We start from the raw sequence: 16,164 nt of genomic DNA, 5'->3' as shown, positions 1-16,164 counted from the left end.
CACACACACACACACACACACACACACACACACACACACACACACACACACATATATAATCCTATTGTGCTTGTAACAACAAGGCTGACAGATTCACAAAGGGGATTAGACTCCTCAAAGGGTATCTAAGAGTGTGAGTGAATATGTAACTTCTACATTATGTCTGGATTGCACATTTAGCTAAATTCCAAATCACACCCTATTGTCCACAAAAATGCATACCCTGATGAGGTACAACAATAAAACCAGTGGCAAAAAAGAGTGAATAACACAGATCAAACCTTTCGTCCAGGCATTTACTGTAGGTTGATGTTAACTGTACAAGTAACTCCCATCTAAACACATGCCTGCAGCCAGCAAAACACCATAAAAAAGATCCATAGGTGTTACTCAGGTTCTGTAAGAACACGAGTCCCATCCCTAGAGGTCCTGTATCCAAGACCTTGTGGGTCAGAGTCATTTTGGTGTGACAAGTATGACCTACACAGTATTAAGCAGGTGGTTTCCATCTTCTTTGGTAAATACAGGCACGTACAGACACACAGGCACACATAAAAGGGTAGTGTGCAAAATACACTACCTATTCCATATCTGAAAGAATAAGTAATAGATTTTGGAAGGGATAATGAGACTGAGGGAAAAACTTTATTGGCTGTTTCTCTTTTGTGACAACTGTAAAATGTGCTTTAAGGCTTTGTTGCTAATGGTGAATGAATGCGTAATGTATCATATGCATAATCTAATCTCTGCAAACTGTTTCTTTCAACTGGAGGCTGCCGCTGTTCTGCTATAACAGAGGTCACAAAATAAGAGCATTAAACCCATTAAACCACAACAAATAATAATCCAAGGCAGCTTTTATAGCAACGGAAAAGAGAGGTATTGAATGGAAAGTCTATTAGTACTCTCAAACAGGTTTGCAATGTGAAGAAGAAATGAGAAATTCAGCCCGTCTAATTAGCGTGTACTTGTCTGATTCTGTGACCTAAAGGGAGTGGCTCAAATTGACTTGTTCACACTGTAGACATCAGCGAGGATGCTCTGTTGAATAAAAATGATCTCATTTATTACACTCACAATACTGACATTCTTTTCCGCCTCTCTCAGGTTCCAAACCAGGCCACCGAGGAGCTTTTGAGGATTGATTTGATGGGAGATGTGTATAAGAAAGACATCAATTTTCTGTTCTCATTAAAACACACAATCTATGTCAGCGCTTCTTACACAACGTGCACAAAATGTTTTCTATTCAATTGTGTAACTTTCAAATACCAGTAAATCTCACTAAATTGGACTTCAGGATGACAAATAACAACTGGGGTGCATTCTTTGATCTTAACACATTATGGTGCAGAAATGTATCACTTCAGCCCGCTGTAAAAACGCCTCGGCAACCCACCCACATCCTCCCTCATGACCTTGTAATGATCATCAGTGAGCTTCAGAAAGACTCCTGCAATCATCTATGTAGAAAAAAAAAATACAGACCACTGAACGAGACATGTTGCACATATTGCAGAGGCATTTTTGTCAATAATACTTTAGAGATGTTTGGTTACTTCTCTCCATCTGGAAACATCATCCCACAAAGTCTAAAAGAACAAATCTGAACAGCAAAATAATGAATAATAATAATAAATAAATAAATAAATAAATAATAATAAAATAAAAGTGAACGCGCAACAGCCGTCAAGTACACAGTATCAAATCAAACCAGAAGTGCAAACCAAGGCTGCCGAGTCTATAAAGCACCGTTTTCTAAATCTCGCTTCTGTTTAAAGTAAAAGCAAAGAGCTTAATGAGCTCTAAAAACCATCTGGAGCTCCTCCTCAATCAGTTACTTCATGACCAGCGAGGGCCAAAATTACATCTTGTAAGTAAACATTGCGAAATCAGTCTGTGTCTGTTTATTCTAACTTAGCATTTAGAGAATCCTCTGGACTGGGAAACTGACATCTGAAACCACCATCGAGCAAAACAACTCTTCGCTCATTGTGCCTGCTCAGTTACCCAATGCCATGCCTAATTTGAAATATATATAATTTATTAAGTCTTAATGTGAGAAACAATTAAATGCCTTGTAAATTTGGATGGAATGATCAGCATATGTAGCATTTCAATGCCACTGCCTGGACTGAAGATTACATGAGTCAATAATTCATGAATAGAAAATGAAATACGCTTTACAGAGTCGTGATTAGGTAAGCCCTGCCCTTCACGAGTTACCTCGGGAATGCATACGCTTACAAAAAAAGAAAAAAGTAAAAAATGCATCTAGCTTTGACTCACTACTCCAATACTCAGCTTACTGACTGTAAAATTGAACCACGTTTCTGGTTATGTTGCAAATAAATATTTCATGAATTTGTATTTTATGGTCCCTCTGCCGCTCTCAATGAATGCTGTTTCATCCGGTATGATCAAGAGGGTCCTTCTCAATACCTGAACTATGTACAGTGGAATTGAAATACAACAGGCTCTGCAAGATCCAGTGTAGCTTTTGTTATTCTTGGAAATACTGTGTCCACCAGTAAACAATATCCATAAGATAATTCGGTTTATCTGTCAGGCATCATTGCAAAGTCCCTCCCTCTTTCTCACTCTCCATTTAGAATAACTGTGCAATCTGATTAGTCCATAAACAGTTCTCATGCATCTATCCAGGTTGCACAGAAAAAAAACCCCAGACTGCTTCAAGCTGAAGAGAAAAAGATGAAAAGGACTTGGCAAAGCATGGCAGGGTTAACACAGGAAATGTATTATAGATAGAGGTAAAGAGTAGTGTATTAGACAAACCTGCTGTCACACTTAAAAATGCATGGAAGCACAAAGACAGACAGAGATGAATTCATCACTGACAGCCATACATTGCTGTCTCTCTGTCTCTCTCAGCACACACATACATTAAGGATCCGACGAATCAAGGGTCATTGTGCCATAAAAATCCACCTTGACATCCTTCCCTCCAATAAAGCACATCACATATTAAAAACCATAAAGAGCAGATGAAAAAGCTAAAATAAAAACCTCAAAAGTAACGGCTGACATTATGGCTCAGTGATGAGATTGTGTTTAAGGCAGAATAGAGCAGAAAAACAGCAGCCTGTACACTCAAAGTCAAGTATGGGAATATCAGCGTTGATGTTTTTAGTCTTTCCTGTGCAGTATTAGCAGATAAGCTAATAGCGCACTGCGATAAACCTGGCAACACCTAACTACAGTAGAGAAAAAAAACAAAACATTTGTCATGACATTAACACCATTTCACCCTTTTTTCAGCTGGCCACGAAGCAGGCACTTGATGTTTATGCTGCACTTCTCAAGTCTGCTAGATCGGTATTATATAACACAGGATGATGGGATAATGCAAGAATGATGCATTTAAAAAAGCTGGAGCTGGGGGGGATGACTCATCGCTGGAAACTAATTCTCAAAATCACCATTCAGATGTGTTTGTATGAAAAATGATTCAAATATTTGCACTTTTTGTTCTTTTAAGGTCACCATACATTTAAAAAAATCCATACACACAGATTTCTGTACTGTGTTTATGGACACAAAACTGGTAATACAGATTACTTGCTCAAAATTAATACACAGTCCAAATCAGAGTTTTCCTGGCTCGGAATTCATTGTTAGAAGTGAATACTGGCGATTACAAAGGCATAACACACCTGGTAAATCAATTTAATAGTCACATTCCTTATCAAAACACTCATTTAGTGAGTTGAAGGCAAGCAAGAGCCAATACCTTTTTTCAAATGGTAAGAATCAGCGAGTACTCCAAAGCGGACCAGAGGGTATCCTCTGTGTGGAGTGTTGACTGCTGCATCAATCCAATTGGCATCTGGTGGGTTTAAATTATAGAAAGCAATGCTGGTACTCTCAAATCTCACTCAGTGCTTAAAAGCTCAAAACTAAGATGAAGTGGTGGTGACGCTTGAATGGTGAAGCCCCTCTGCTGTCATACAAAGAATCTTAAAAGGCTTTGCAGCCAAAGCCGGTCGGAGCGGGCACGCTCCGTTTTGCGTAACTATTTTTAAATCCGGTAGCACTGCAACCACGTAAGCTAGCGCAATAATTTTCTTTGCATATGAAACCAGAGGAGTTGCACTTACATCTTATGCCATCAGCTTGTCCTAGGTCACAGTTTCCTTCCACATATCGCTTTGCAAAAACTGCATAAAAAGCACTTGCAGCAACAAAAACATAATATTCCAGAAACACGCTTTGCCGATCCGATCAGCTGTTCGTAACACTTCCTATGTCCATCAGCCCGAACTATCGCATGTCCACCATGACCTGCCGAAGCCGGAAGTGACGTCATTTTGCAGAAATGTAGTTTTTTACCATCAGGGCCTTATGAGCCTGTACTGGTGTTTTTAAAAGTTATGTTTGACTTTATGACTTTCTGTGTCATTTCCGGTATGCCTAGGACTCATATTGCACTGCTGGAAATAGTTTATTTTGATGCACATGCTGTTTTTTTTGCAAATTTGCACTATAATATTTATTTTCCATCTCATGAAGCCAAGAAGATAATTCAGTACAGTTTTTTTCTTCTGTGTTGTGGTAATTCTATTTGGAAAAAAACACATATTCATATTTTCAATATTAGTCAGACAGTTGAAACAATATGATTTATTCATCAGTCTTATCTACCAAAAAGAAGAAACTCATCAACACTGCCGAAAGTAATGAACTTCAGTGACATTCAATTTTTAATCCATAGAGTTTAAGGTTTAATGTGATTGTCCCACCCTTTGCAGGTATAACATCTTCAACTCATGGATTTTAACAAGGTGTAGGACTGTATTTATGGGAACTTTTGACCATTTTTCCAAAGGTGTATTACTGAGGCTAGACACTGATGTTGGCAAAAGGCCTGGCTTGCAATCTGTGCTCTAATTCATCAAAAGATGTTCTGTCATGTTGAGGTCAGGACTCTGAACAAGCCAGTCAAGTTCTTCCACACCAAACTCACTCATCCATGTCTTTATGGACCTTGCTTTTTGCACTGATACAATCATGTTGCAAGAGAAAAAGGGCTAACTGTTCCCACAAAATTGGGAGCATGAAATAGTCCAAAATGAGGAATGTTTGAGGCACATTGATCTTTCAGAAGCAACTTTTCTGCCAATCAAACTAGGAAGGGTTATGAGGGCATTTCCAAATGATTTGAAGTCTATCATTCCACAATGACAAAGATAACTGAGAAGTAGAAAACATTGCAGATAACTGCCAATCTTCTTGGGAGTGACTTTCCCAGCAAATTCACCCCAAGGTCAGATTGTGCAGCGCTCAGAGAAATTGCCAAACATGTAAAGCATAGACTTTACAGGCCTAGGATGGTAAATCTTAAAGTTCGTGAGAGAACAATTAGAAAAAGACTGAACAAATATGGCTTATTTGGAAGTTAGAAAGCCCTTCTCTAGAAAGAAAACGGCAGCACCGCTTAGGTTTGCAAAGTTGCACACAGCATATCAGCACAAACTCCTCATCAACTGTCAAGCACCGCGGTGTAGGGGTGATGATTTCAGCTTGTTTTGCAGCCACAGAACTTGAGGACCTTGCAATCATTGAGCACAAATTCCTTGGTATACCAAATTATCAAGAGTTAAACATGAAACCATCTATCTGACAGCTAAAGCTCTGCCAAAACCAGGTTATGAACAACACAATGATCCCAAGCACAGCACCAAATCTACAACATAACTGAAAATGAAAAGAATCAATACATTGCAATGGCTCAGTTAGAGTCCAGATCGCAACATGGATAAAATGCCGGGGTGGGACCTTAACAATGTGTGCTTTCTTTTTACCATGACTGTGTATCAATAGCCCTACTGAAACAAATACATAAATATGCCAATACATTATATCCTCAACCCAATTTTCACTGTTATGCCGATGACACCCAGCTCTACCTTTCTTCTAAACCCAATTCATCCCTCTCACCTACCTCCCTCTCAAACTGTCTTATTGAGATTAGATCCTGGTTCTCCTCCAATTTTCTCAAACTTAACAGTAATAAAACTGAAGTTTCACTTGTTGGTACACCATCTATCTTAACCAAATCCCACAGTTCTTCCATTAACATTGAAAATTCTCCCATCCTTCCCTCCCCTCAGGTTAAGAGTTTGGGTGTCATACTTGATAATACTCTTTCATTCCAGTCTCACATTAATTACATAACCCGGTCTGCTTACTTCCATTTACGTAATATTAACCGACTCCGTCCCTTACTTACTCCCCATGCTGCTGCCATCCTTGTCCATAGTCTTATTACGTCCCGTATTGATTACTGTACCGGTAATTCCCTCCTATTTGGTCTCCCTAAAAGGTCCCTTCATAAACTCCAACTTCTTCAAACTTCTGCAGCTCGGGTCATAACTTGCACTCTGTTAAGAGCTCATATTACCCCAGTTCTTCAGCAGCTTCACTGGTTGTCCATAGAAGCCAGGATAAATTTTAAAATCTTACTTCTAACATACAAGTGTATCCATAAATCTGCTCCTTCATATTTGTGTGACCTGCTCCATATCACCACTGTTTCCCGCACTCTCAGATCATCATCTGCTATTCATCTTACTGTTCCGTCCTCACACCTTATTACTATGGGGAACAGAGCTTTCAGTCACTCTGCTCTTCGGCTCTGGAGCTCTCTTCCTCCTGCACTAAGAAAATCTGACTCCCTTTCCGTATTTAAGACACAGCTCAAAACACATCTGTTTAAACGGGCTTATTCGTTTTAATGCTGATTTTATCTGTTGTCAAGCTCTGTTTTGTAATTTTAACTTATTTTATGTATTTTATGACTCCTGTTCCTTTTATTAATTTTGTTTTTTGTAAGGTGACCTTGGGTTTCTGAAAGGCGCCCTCAAATTAAATGCATTATTATTATTATTATTATTAACCCTCACTGACACCTCATTATGGACTGTGAAGACAGATACACAGCATAAGCTCATGATAAATGTATATATCCACAGAGTAGACAGGAACTCATTGAAACGTTAATGTGAACAATGTCGATAATGTCGCAATGCTGCCTTAAATCAATAGCTGTGACATGCCATAGTTTATAATTGACTGAAAGACTGGTGTAAAGTCAGGCTTAACTTCTAAATGTGGGGGACATAACTGCGTTCTCACTGTCATGCTGCAGGGACTCGCAAAAAGCAAGGTGAGGTTAGGTAAATCATAAAATTTTAGGTTGAACACTTGGTTTAAGGTTAGAGTATAGTAAACTGGAGTAATGGTTAGTGTCAGTCTCCAGGGGTTTATGTAAGTAAATACAACGTCCAATAGTGGTGTGAAGTGATGGGAACTCAGCTGTGTGTGTGAGTTTGTACGTGTGTGTGATTTGTATGCTCTGCAGTAGGAGTGGAGTCAAAGTGTTCCCAGGTCGGTGACCTTGGCTTTAATAATAGATGAATGGTGACAAGAAAAAGAGAGGGACACAGGCAGAGACCACGAAAAAGAGAAAAGCAGAAACACAGAGATAGACAGGGAGGGAATGAGTGCAAAAGAAAAAAAGATGCAGGGCTGGTCATTTGACAGACAACAGAGCAGAGAAGGGGTGTCTGATACAGGAAATGGGAGAAGCAAAAAGAGCAGAAAGGAGGAGAAGCAGGGAAACTAAACAACAGTGCATTAGAGAACAACTGACAGAGAAAATGTTGTGATTTCAAAAAGAAGGGAATGAGAGGATGGTGGATAGATAGATGGCTAATAAGGAAAAATGAGACAGAGGGAAAAGGGGAAGAGAGGGAGAATGTGAGGAGCGAGAGGGGTGAGTGACTTGCTGGTAGAGCTTCGTTGGCTTACTGATGGAGGACCTGTCTGACACACACACACACACACACACACACACACACACACACACACACACACACACACACACACACACACACACACACACACATTGTTAGTGTGGCTTTACAGAAAGGCTGGAGTTACTGATAATGTTTATATTTCATAGCCAAGGTCTACGGGATATGTCTATGTACTCTACAAACACACACACAGTGTGCCCCTTTTTTTTTCTTTTTTTTTTACATCTCAGGCAAGTACCCAGCTTTATATTAAATCTTGTGGGTGATGGAGCCGGCACTCTGAGACAAACACATTTATCTTGTACTGAGAATTGGCGCTTTTCATGGTTTGGGGGTTTGAGCAAAAAAAAAAGAAAAAAAAGTAATATTTAAAGTACTTTGTTGTAGGTTTTGACAATCTAAGAATGTCAAACACATTTACATAAGTATGATGTAGATGTAATTAAAGGGGGCACACTTAAAAGTCTAATAACAGTACAGTAGATGTTGAGCAGCAAGCAGTCCTTTCTTACATAATATGCTGAGGATTCCTTAAATTGTACATTTATGCTATTTTTTTAAGCTGAACTATAAAAAGTAAACTTGGCATCACTCCCTGGTAAGCAAACAAAGTGACTAAATAGCTAACATAGTTTAACAAAGGCACCCCCCCCCCCCCCAAAAAAAAGGAAAAAAAGAAAAAACCCTCAAATATTTAAAGAAAAATCCTTCAAACTAAAAATTATATCATTTATTAGGCAAATAACAAACTGAATTTGTGTTTTATACCCAAATTTGAGCTCACACACTGGACTTCAATGAGAAGTCCGAAATTAATCAAGCATAACACTTAACCACTAAAACCAATTTTTGTGTTAAGGACTGCAAGTAAATAACTAATTTGGCATCTCAATCAAAAAAATAATAACGAGCTTCATTTTTTTTCAGCTTTTTAATAAAACAGTAAATTTTAAACTTGATGGATAACAGCATTAATTATATTTTAGCATTAAAAATACTACCTTGATTAAATAGCTTGTGCACACTGGTGAATTAGCCAATACAGAAACATAAAAATGATTTTGATAATTATGAGGAATTTTAATTGGAGTAGCAGTGTCATAAACCTTACACCGGGTGGTATGGTCCCCACAGCGCACACAGTCTCTTATTGCTTTTCAAAGAACATAAAAGCCAACATAGCTGTGATAAGGTCAATGTGACACAAAATAACAAAACCTTATAACATCAAAATACAAATGCATGGCTTTTGACAGTGAATACGCTCTAACAACACTGCATTGGTCTTCCACGTATTGTGCAGAATAATCTTGCTGTGTACTACTGGGTACAGATTAAGAAAGAAAATCCAGCTCTCATGCCAATGCAATGAAGCAATATTATAAGCATGGGTGCATTTAGATGGTGGCTCTCTCCATTAGCTTTTCTATTGATCTCTATGGTGAAATCACTCAGGAGAAATTAATGGGCATATGCACAATTATCATTGAGACAGGAACCTTATGTCCTTCATAAAGGTGATATGATTTCAAGTTAGTTTTTAAACTTTTTAATATTACCTGCGCATTGTATTATTTGCTTAAAAAATTGCCACCAATACATTTGTTATTTGCAGAGTTACTTTAAGAAAGACAGATCTGCAGTATTTCATTATTTTCTGTTTTAATCATTTTGATGTTATGTCTTTTTAATCACTGTGTTTTCAGTATATCATTTGAACTTCACAATGAAACTCAAGGAGCATAAAGGGCAGAGATATATCAAAACAAGTGGCATTGTCACACCCTTTTGGAACTTGCTGCATTACCAGACTCAGCACTGTGACCTCATTATGACAATAAATCCGCAGATGATGACACCTAAATGAGGTACACAAAGTTCATTTCTGCAGCAAAGCTCCCCTCTCTATGTTTCATGTACTGTGATCAAATGAAAACTACATCCATCACACAGGAAACTTTGGAAAGGTTAATATTTTTAGTTTGGCAGGAGCTGATTCGACAGAACAGAAAAACACTTTGTTCCTAACTGATATTAAGAAGAAGGTCATGCGTTGCTAGACAAGCATTTATTTTTAAAGCAGACCAATGCATCTACAAAGATGTTCTGTTTGATCAAGATAAGTCATCGCTTAAAGGGATTAACAATGAGACATCTCAAGAAGCCAAACTTTTCAACTTTTTTGGAATTTTGACAGAAATAAAATTTCCACTGCACAGCATAGTGAAAAATGAAGACAAAACTCCCACAGAAATCTAACCTGATATCATCCCGGGATGTTCGAAGCATCAGGATCATCCTCAGACTATAATACCCTCAAAACTTGGATGATAATGTTGAGAGCTAAGACGCACTCAGACTACTTTTGAAGCCATCCACAAAGACACAAGTCATCTGTCGACTGATTTAAGATCCCCTCATTAGGTATTTGTTAGCTTATCAAAACACAAGCTGCTGAGCAGTAAAACCCCTGGGTGTACTGAATGAGTGAGAAATTCTAGGATTTATTGCCAATGAATTTAAATTTCAATTGCAAAATAAACTGTTATTCCTTTGTTCAGTCATACAAGTCAAGATTGAACACATAAGACACATAAGAACCGTTAGTTAGTGCCTAGAAAAGCAAAAATAAAATGCATTTAAAATTAAGTGGAAACCTATAAGAACAAAATCCAAGTACATTAGATGTGTATATCAAATAAGTAGAATCAGACAGATATAGACAGGTAATCTAACAGTGATAGAGTCGATGCAAGTGATGAGATATCAAAATTACTTGCAAAGTCACACTGTGTTACATGCAACATATCCAATGCAAAATGTTATTGAGCCATAAAAAGAGCAATGCCAGGGCAAAATGTACAACCCACAGATTTATAATGGTTACTAGTTTATCAACTTGATATCATCTTCATATTTTTTTAATGTGACCAACAACATGTGATTAAAGGGGGTGCCACCCTGTGTTTTACTGTTTGATGTGGAGCAGGTGTGCTCAACATTACCAATATAAAATAAATCAGTAAAAACTGAGGTTTCTTTTGCCATCTCATCCTTGGTATACAAACACATAGTCTGACAAGTTTGAAAATGTCTTCACAAGTTATTTAAAGGCATCTAATTCACACAATTTCCTTCTCTTTTTCTCTCCTACAAAAACAAAAACATGCTCATTACTTACCTTTATAGTTGATTTTAAAGCCGATAGAGCCGACACTCTCATCTGACTGTAGGTGGAGCCACATCTGGTGAGTCATGCTGACTATCAGGTCAGGAACAAAGCTACCTGATAGGCTGGAGCACAAAACGCACTGCTATTAAATCACTGTCACCATAATTACTACTATAAAAAAGTATCATTTTCATCATTGCAATCATAGCTATAATCAAATTCTCAAGTGATTCTCTGAACAAATTGCTGGAACATACTGCACTGGAGCTCAGTGCTTTGCTTTGGTTTTGCAGAATCCTGCCTGAGTATGGCAAATTGCTTTGAGTACTCTGATGCTATGCAACCTTTTTTCAGAGTGCCAGTCCTGTTTATAATCAAAAGCTAACAGTGACCATCTACAAAGTGAACCATAATCACCCACTTTGTAAAAGGTCTGGCACTGTTATCTTTGTGGGCACTACATTTTACAAATTCAAGAACAGTGGTAGATAATGCTGATTTCTGTTATATAATCAAATTATTTTATGCCAAAGAGATAGACATTTCTGAGTTAGGTGGACGCTGACGCTTTGTATCAAGCCCAGAATAAAAAATGACGAAGCAAAAGACAAAAAGTACCTTTCTCATTGATTATTCTCATAGAGCACTGCTGCTTATTTGCACAGCTGGTCTCTGTATCGCTACATATCAGTGATATTTACTTATAATACAGATATATTCTAGAAAGATTTCAAAGATGTTTTATCTTTAGCTAGTAAAATGGGAACTAGGTGCAGTGATTTATTGAAACATGTGCAAACATACATGGGAATGCAGTACACAAGGTACAAACAGAAAGCAAATATTTGGCATGAGCAACTTTATTGCTCAGCAAAGCCTGAACTGTCTTAGCCAAGCTTTCATGTAATTTCTTCAGGGATAGCTTCAGAAAGCCTGGACGACCACTGTTCACTTAAAATTACAAAAAAGTACTGTAATATACACTGATCTCTGGATATGTCGAAAGCAAGTGCAAAAGTATGTCAGTTTATAGTATAATACTTACACCTGTAGAATAGTCGTAGGATCTCCTACCTCCCCTCCATCTCCAATAGTTAGCGTATCATAGGCAATCTCTAAGTCAAACTCTTCAAAGTTGATCTGGATGACCTAAAGTTGACATGCATGAAAAAAACAAGCATATTCACATTCATGTGAGTTATTATTCCAACACAAGTCAAGCAGTAATATATAACTTTATTTTTTAAAATCAGGGCTACTCAATCAACAATAAGAAGAAGAAAAAGAAGCAAAGTTCAGAAATCTCAGCACCCAGTAAGGAACGTGGTTATTGATTCCAGTTTGGAGGTCATCGCACTGAGCTGTGTTTCCTAAAATTTCAGTTTTATACCAGAAAAACCTTTGGCTCAAAAATTCCACAATCATTTTGAAAATGGTGGATTTGATCTTGATCTGGTTATAATTGCATTAAGAAATGTAATCTACACTCTTGTAGTCCTAAAACTAGCGTGAGCTCAATCATGTTGCAAAAGGTTACATATTGTATCTTGTCATGTTAAGACTTTTACCTGTGATGACATTAAAGTCATCTCAGTCTCTGAGTTATACCTGAGCATACTGTACACGAATCATTAGAATTCATTCATGCATCACACAATGAGGCATGATTTCATTCAGTACCGCACAATGAGGAGGGAAGACTGCAAGTAACACCTCTGCTGTACACTTGAAGCAGTGAGTAGCAGCACACAGCTCAAAACTCTGATCGGGAATTATTAAACCAACACTTTCTGTTTCATCTAAGACCAGAGAGAAGCACATTTGGCAAAAGAGAAGAGAGAATGGGGGGAGGGTTGATAGAGAGAATGAAGAAGATGGAGGCAGATGGAAGAGGAGAGGACAGAGGAAGAGAGGAAATGGGGGTAATAATGAGCACATCTTTGATGCTAGCAAAGTACAGTGCTGGAATATTTCAAACTAAAATTCTGACTTGACCCTCAGGGGAAGACTGAAACCTCAGTCTGCCTCCGCCCTGCTCTTCTTCTCTCCTTGTGAGGAATTTCCAGCTTTCCAGAATGAATATTCTGCTGGAGCACTTCAAAGGCAACCAAATGCATCGCACAGATCTTATTTTCCTGTATGCTGGTATATTAGCACTAAGCATATTTGCATGCATATTGGCACGCTCAACAACTCTGTATATTTATTACGTTTAGCTAAGACGTCAATACAGTTCTCTTTTTCCCTTCACTACACAATTTAAGCACCAGAAACATGACACCACTACTGTGCATGCTGAATGGATACAGTTCATTTTTTATGCAACTTTAGCCTATGAATTTATGAAAAGGGAGAGAGCATAAACAGTGGCTATTCCTTTAGTGTCACCTGATTTGTTTTAGTTTATGGGGTTCATTTTTTTGCCATTTAATACTTGCTTTACCTCTTCTGCCACAAGCAAGTAAAGTTATCTTTTGACTGACAACAACTAATGTAGACATACCTAAATATACCAAAAAAACAGGGAAAGCGGAACAGCACCATCACCCGATTTCACCGGAAATGGAATAAACAAGAGTGTATACAAAGATGAAGCAACAATCTGCCCACTGCTCAAGGTGCTGACTCAGTCTTATCAGTATGTGAGGCAGCAGATTGGATTAAAGCATTACCTACAAACCTGTTAAAATCTCTCTGGAAAGCATGCACACAGACACACGGAAACAGACAGGCACAGGCTTTGTGGAGATTACTGTATCTATTGCTCTGATTACACAGTTGCCATATTCACACACACTTATCGCTGTATTCTCATGAACTCAAAGCAGGTTCTCAGCACAGCAGCAAATCTGAGAAGTAACAGCCGCATTTATATGACTGTTTTTACAGATTTTATAGAAAGACAACATCAGATCGTGCTTTTACAAGGATAATCATGATGATCACAATACTTAAAAGTCACGTTGTGCACTTTTAACATCGCAAATGGTTGCTGACATAGCTGAATGACTTTCCATAAGTGAAACACTGTTCAAGAGCTTACAAACTTTATGGAAAAAGGGTTTTTTTTCCTTTTTCTTTTGCACCTGCAATAACGTGTGGATGCCATTCTAGTGCAGTGTTGAAAGTATAGAAGATGGGCACTGGAGACGATTAATTTGACAGCAACAAGTACGGGTCTATCAAATGCAAATGGTGGAAAAATAATGGAAGCGCTTCATAGATATATTTTGAGTTAAATGATCAGAGATTACCAAAAGCTTTCCACAGCAGGTTTGAGATAAAAAGGAAAAATCTTGAAACTTACTAGGCACAGCAAAGAAACATATCCAAATGTGCATAGAGAATTCAAAGTGAGTGGGTTTCACTTGTTCAGTGCATGCCAGAGAGAAGTGAAAATGAAATCGTGGTTGCAGTGCTCCACACACAACATTCACAGATTGATAGCTCATGAAGTAAGCTGGGAGCAGTCATTACTGTATTGTCTTTCATGCTATATTTCTGTGTGTGTGTGCCTCCAATTTTTATAGTGCTTACAGTCAAAAAAAGTGAATGATGAGACTATACTACCAAATAATTGGTATAGTGAGTGGGTTTAAACAATCCTTCTATCCCAAGTAGGTGAAATAACTATGAATCGGGCCAACAAGCAGATACAAAAAGTTTGAAGGCTGAGGACAACAAGGGCATCGATATGCAGAAACACTAGAAATGATGCCTTTTGCTTAGTTTGCTGTAGGTAACAAAGCTTTGCTTCTGAAAATACCTCATTCTGAAATGGACTCTATAAGGAGTATTCCATTAGAGTTGTTCTGTCTTGTTGTATATGTCCTTTACAGAATGTCCTAATGACACATCAGCACAGTTCACACAGCATTAAACACAGCTAAGCCATAAGCACATTGCACTGAATCCATGCATGCACTTACGTTTATGCATCTATGAATGCTGCACTGAAGTCGGCTTCGACTGGAACCTCATTAGTGGGAATGTGAGGGTCAGTGTTTATGTGTGTGTTCCTTTTTACGTTTAGTGTGCTCAGTTTGTGTTTATGATAGATGAAGCTGAAAACTCCACATATTTCCCCTCTCTTCTAATTGGTTGGTGTTCATGCAAACATCCATCTCTCTGTCGATCTCTTTTCACTAGCTATCTCTCCCGCTTTTCTCTTTCTCTCTCTCTCTACCACCCTCTCTATCTCTCTCTAATTGGCTGCTGCATGTCTTCCCTCTATCCGTCTATGGCCTCTAGCCAATGAGGCGACAGAATTGGATTTCTGCTTGATAAAGCACTTCCTTTGGTTGTCGTGGAGACAATGAGGTGAGCGAAGCTCCTCCCTACTTATACCATAAAAGATCTTAAGATACTTTGAAGATATAGTTACACTAGGAATATGTGAAACACCTGGTGAGTGACACAGCCGGTGATGTAAAGCGGGCATTGACAGGGCTGGGGGATAAAAGATTGTCTGTGACAGCATTACCATAAACCCCGATCAACACGCTCCCCTTGAATGTGCTTCTCCAGTATAAATCGTGCCATTGTGATGAGACCTGGGATGCAGCTGATGAAGACTGATGGTTAAAGTCCGAGACTACTCAGTGTTTTGCCCCTTACTTATACTTTTTTCAGCTTGGACTGCCAGGTGCATCCTTTCCAGATACCAACTCTGAACAGGAACTAGTGGGAAAGGCTGTGCCTGCCCCTTACTGTTGCTATGCAACTACTGAACTATAGAAAGCATTAGAATCACTGTTCTCCTATGATAAATGTTTAACATTTTTAACCTGAGCCCTTAAAAGTGCTATGCTGTTCATCCCGTCAGGAAGATGCAGAAGCATACCATTTCTTTAATGACAGAAAACCAGTGGAGTGTTTTCTTTTTCTCTTTGCCTACTAGCTTCAGTGTATGTCTGATTTTTTCTTAAGCCTGCAGGGCATTTCTGAATTTAATGCCTACAGTATTAATGGAAAATCTACCTAAAACAATTCCTTCCTGTCTTTGAATTGAATGCCCTTGCATGCACTTCCTTTGTGTTTATCATAGGGGTGCTAACTAAATATTCATCATCGCAGCGCTGCAGTAGTCATCTTGTATCCATGTGTTATGCATTAGACTGTGCATGCAAATGTGAATCGGGCCACAGAAACCTA

At 38.4% G+C, this 16,164-nt stretch overlaps 1 protein-coding gene across 7 annotated transcripts in view; it reads right to left on the bottom strand.

Moving 5' to 3' along the window:
• csmd3b (CUB and Sushi multiple domains 3b) overlaps window positions 1-16,164 on the bottom strand; it is a 395,380-nt gene that overhangs the window by 97,051 nt on the left and 282,165 nt on the right. For all 7 annotated transcript variants that reach the window (XM_014332163.2, XM_014332164.2, XM_014332166.2 and 4 more), the window contains 2 exons: window positions 12,056-12,159; window positions 11,020-11,132 (listed from right to left, as the gene is read on the bottom strand). In XM_014332163.2, coding sequence (XP_014187649.1) covers window positions 11,020-11,132; window positions 12,056-12,159 — 217 coding nt within the window. The remainder of the gene's footprint in view (window positions 1-11,019; window positions 11,133-12,055; window positions 12,160-16,164) is intronic.

The sequence above is a fragment of the Haplochromis burtoni genome, unplaced genomic scaffold, assembly GCF_018398535.1.
Source record: "Haplochromis burtoni strain Fernald_Lab_line unplaced genomic scaffold, NCSU_Asbu1 Contig_25, whole genome shotgun sequence".
NCBI lineage: Eukaryota > Metazoa > Chordata > Actinopteri > Cichliformes > Cichlidae > Haplochromis > Haplochromis burtoni.
The sequence above is the reverse complement of the archived record's forward strand: the minus strand, read 5'-3'. Positions and strand labels throughout refer to the sequence as shown.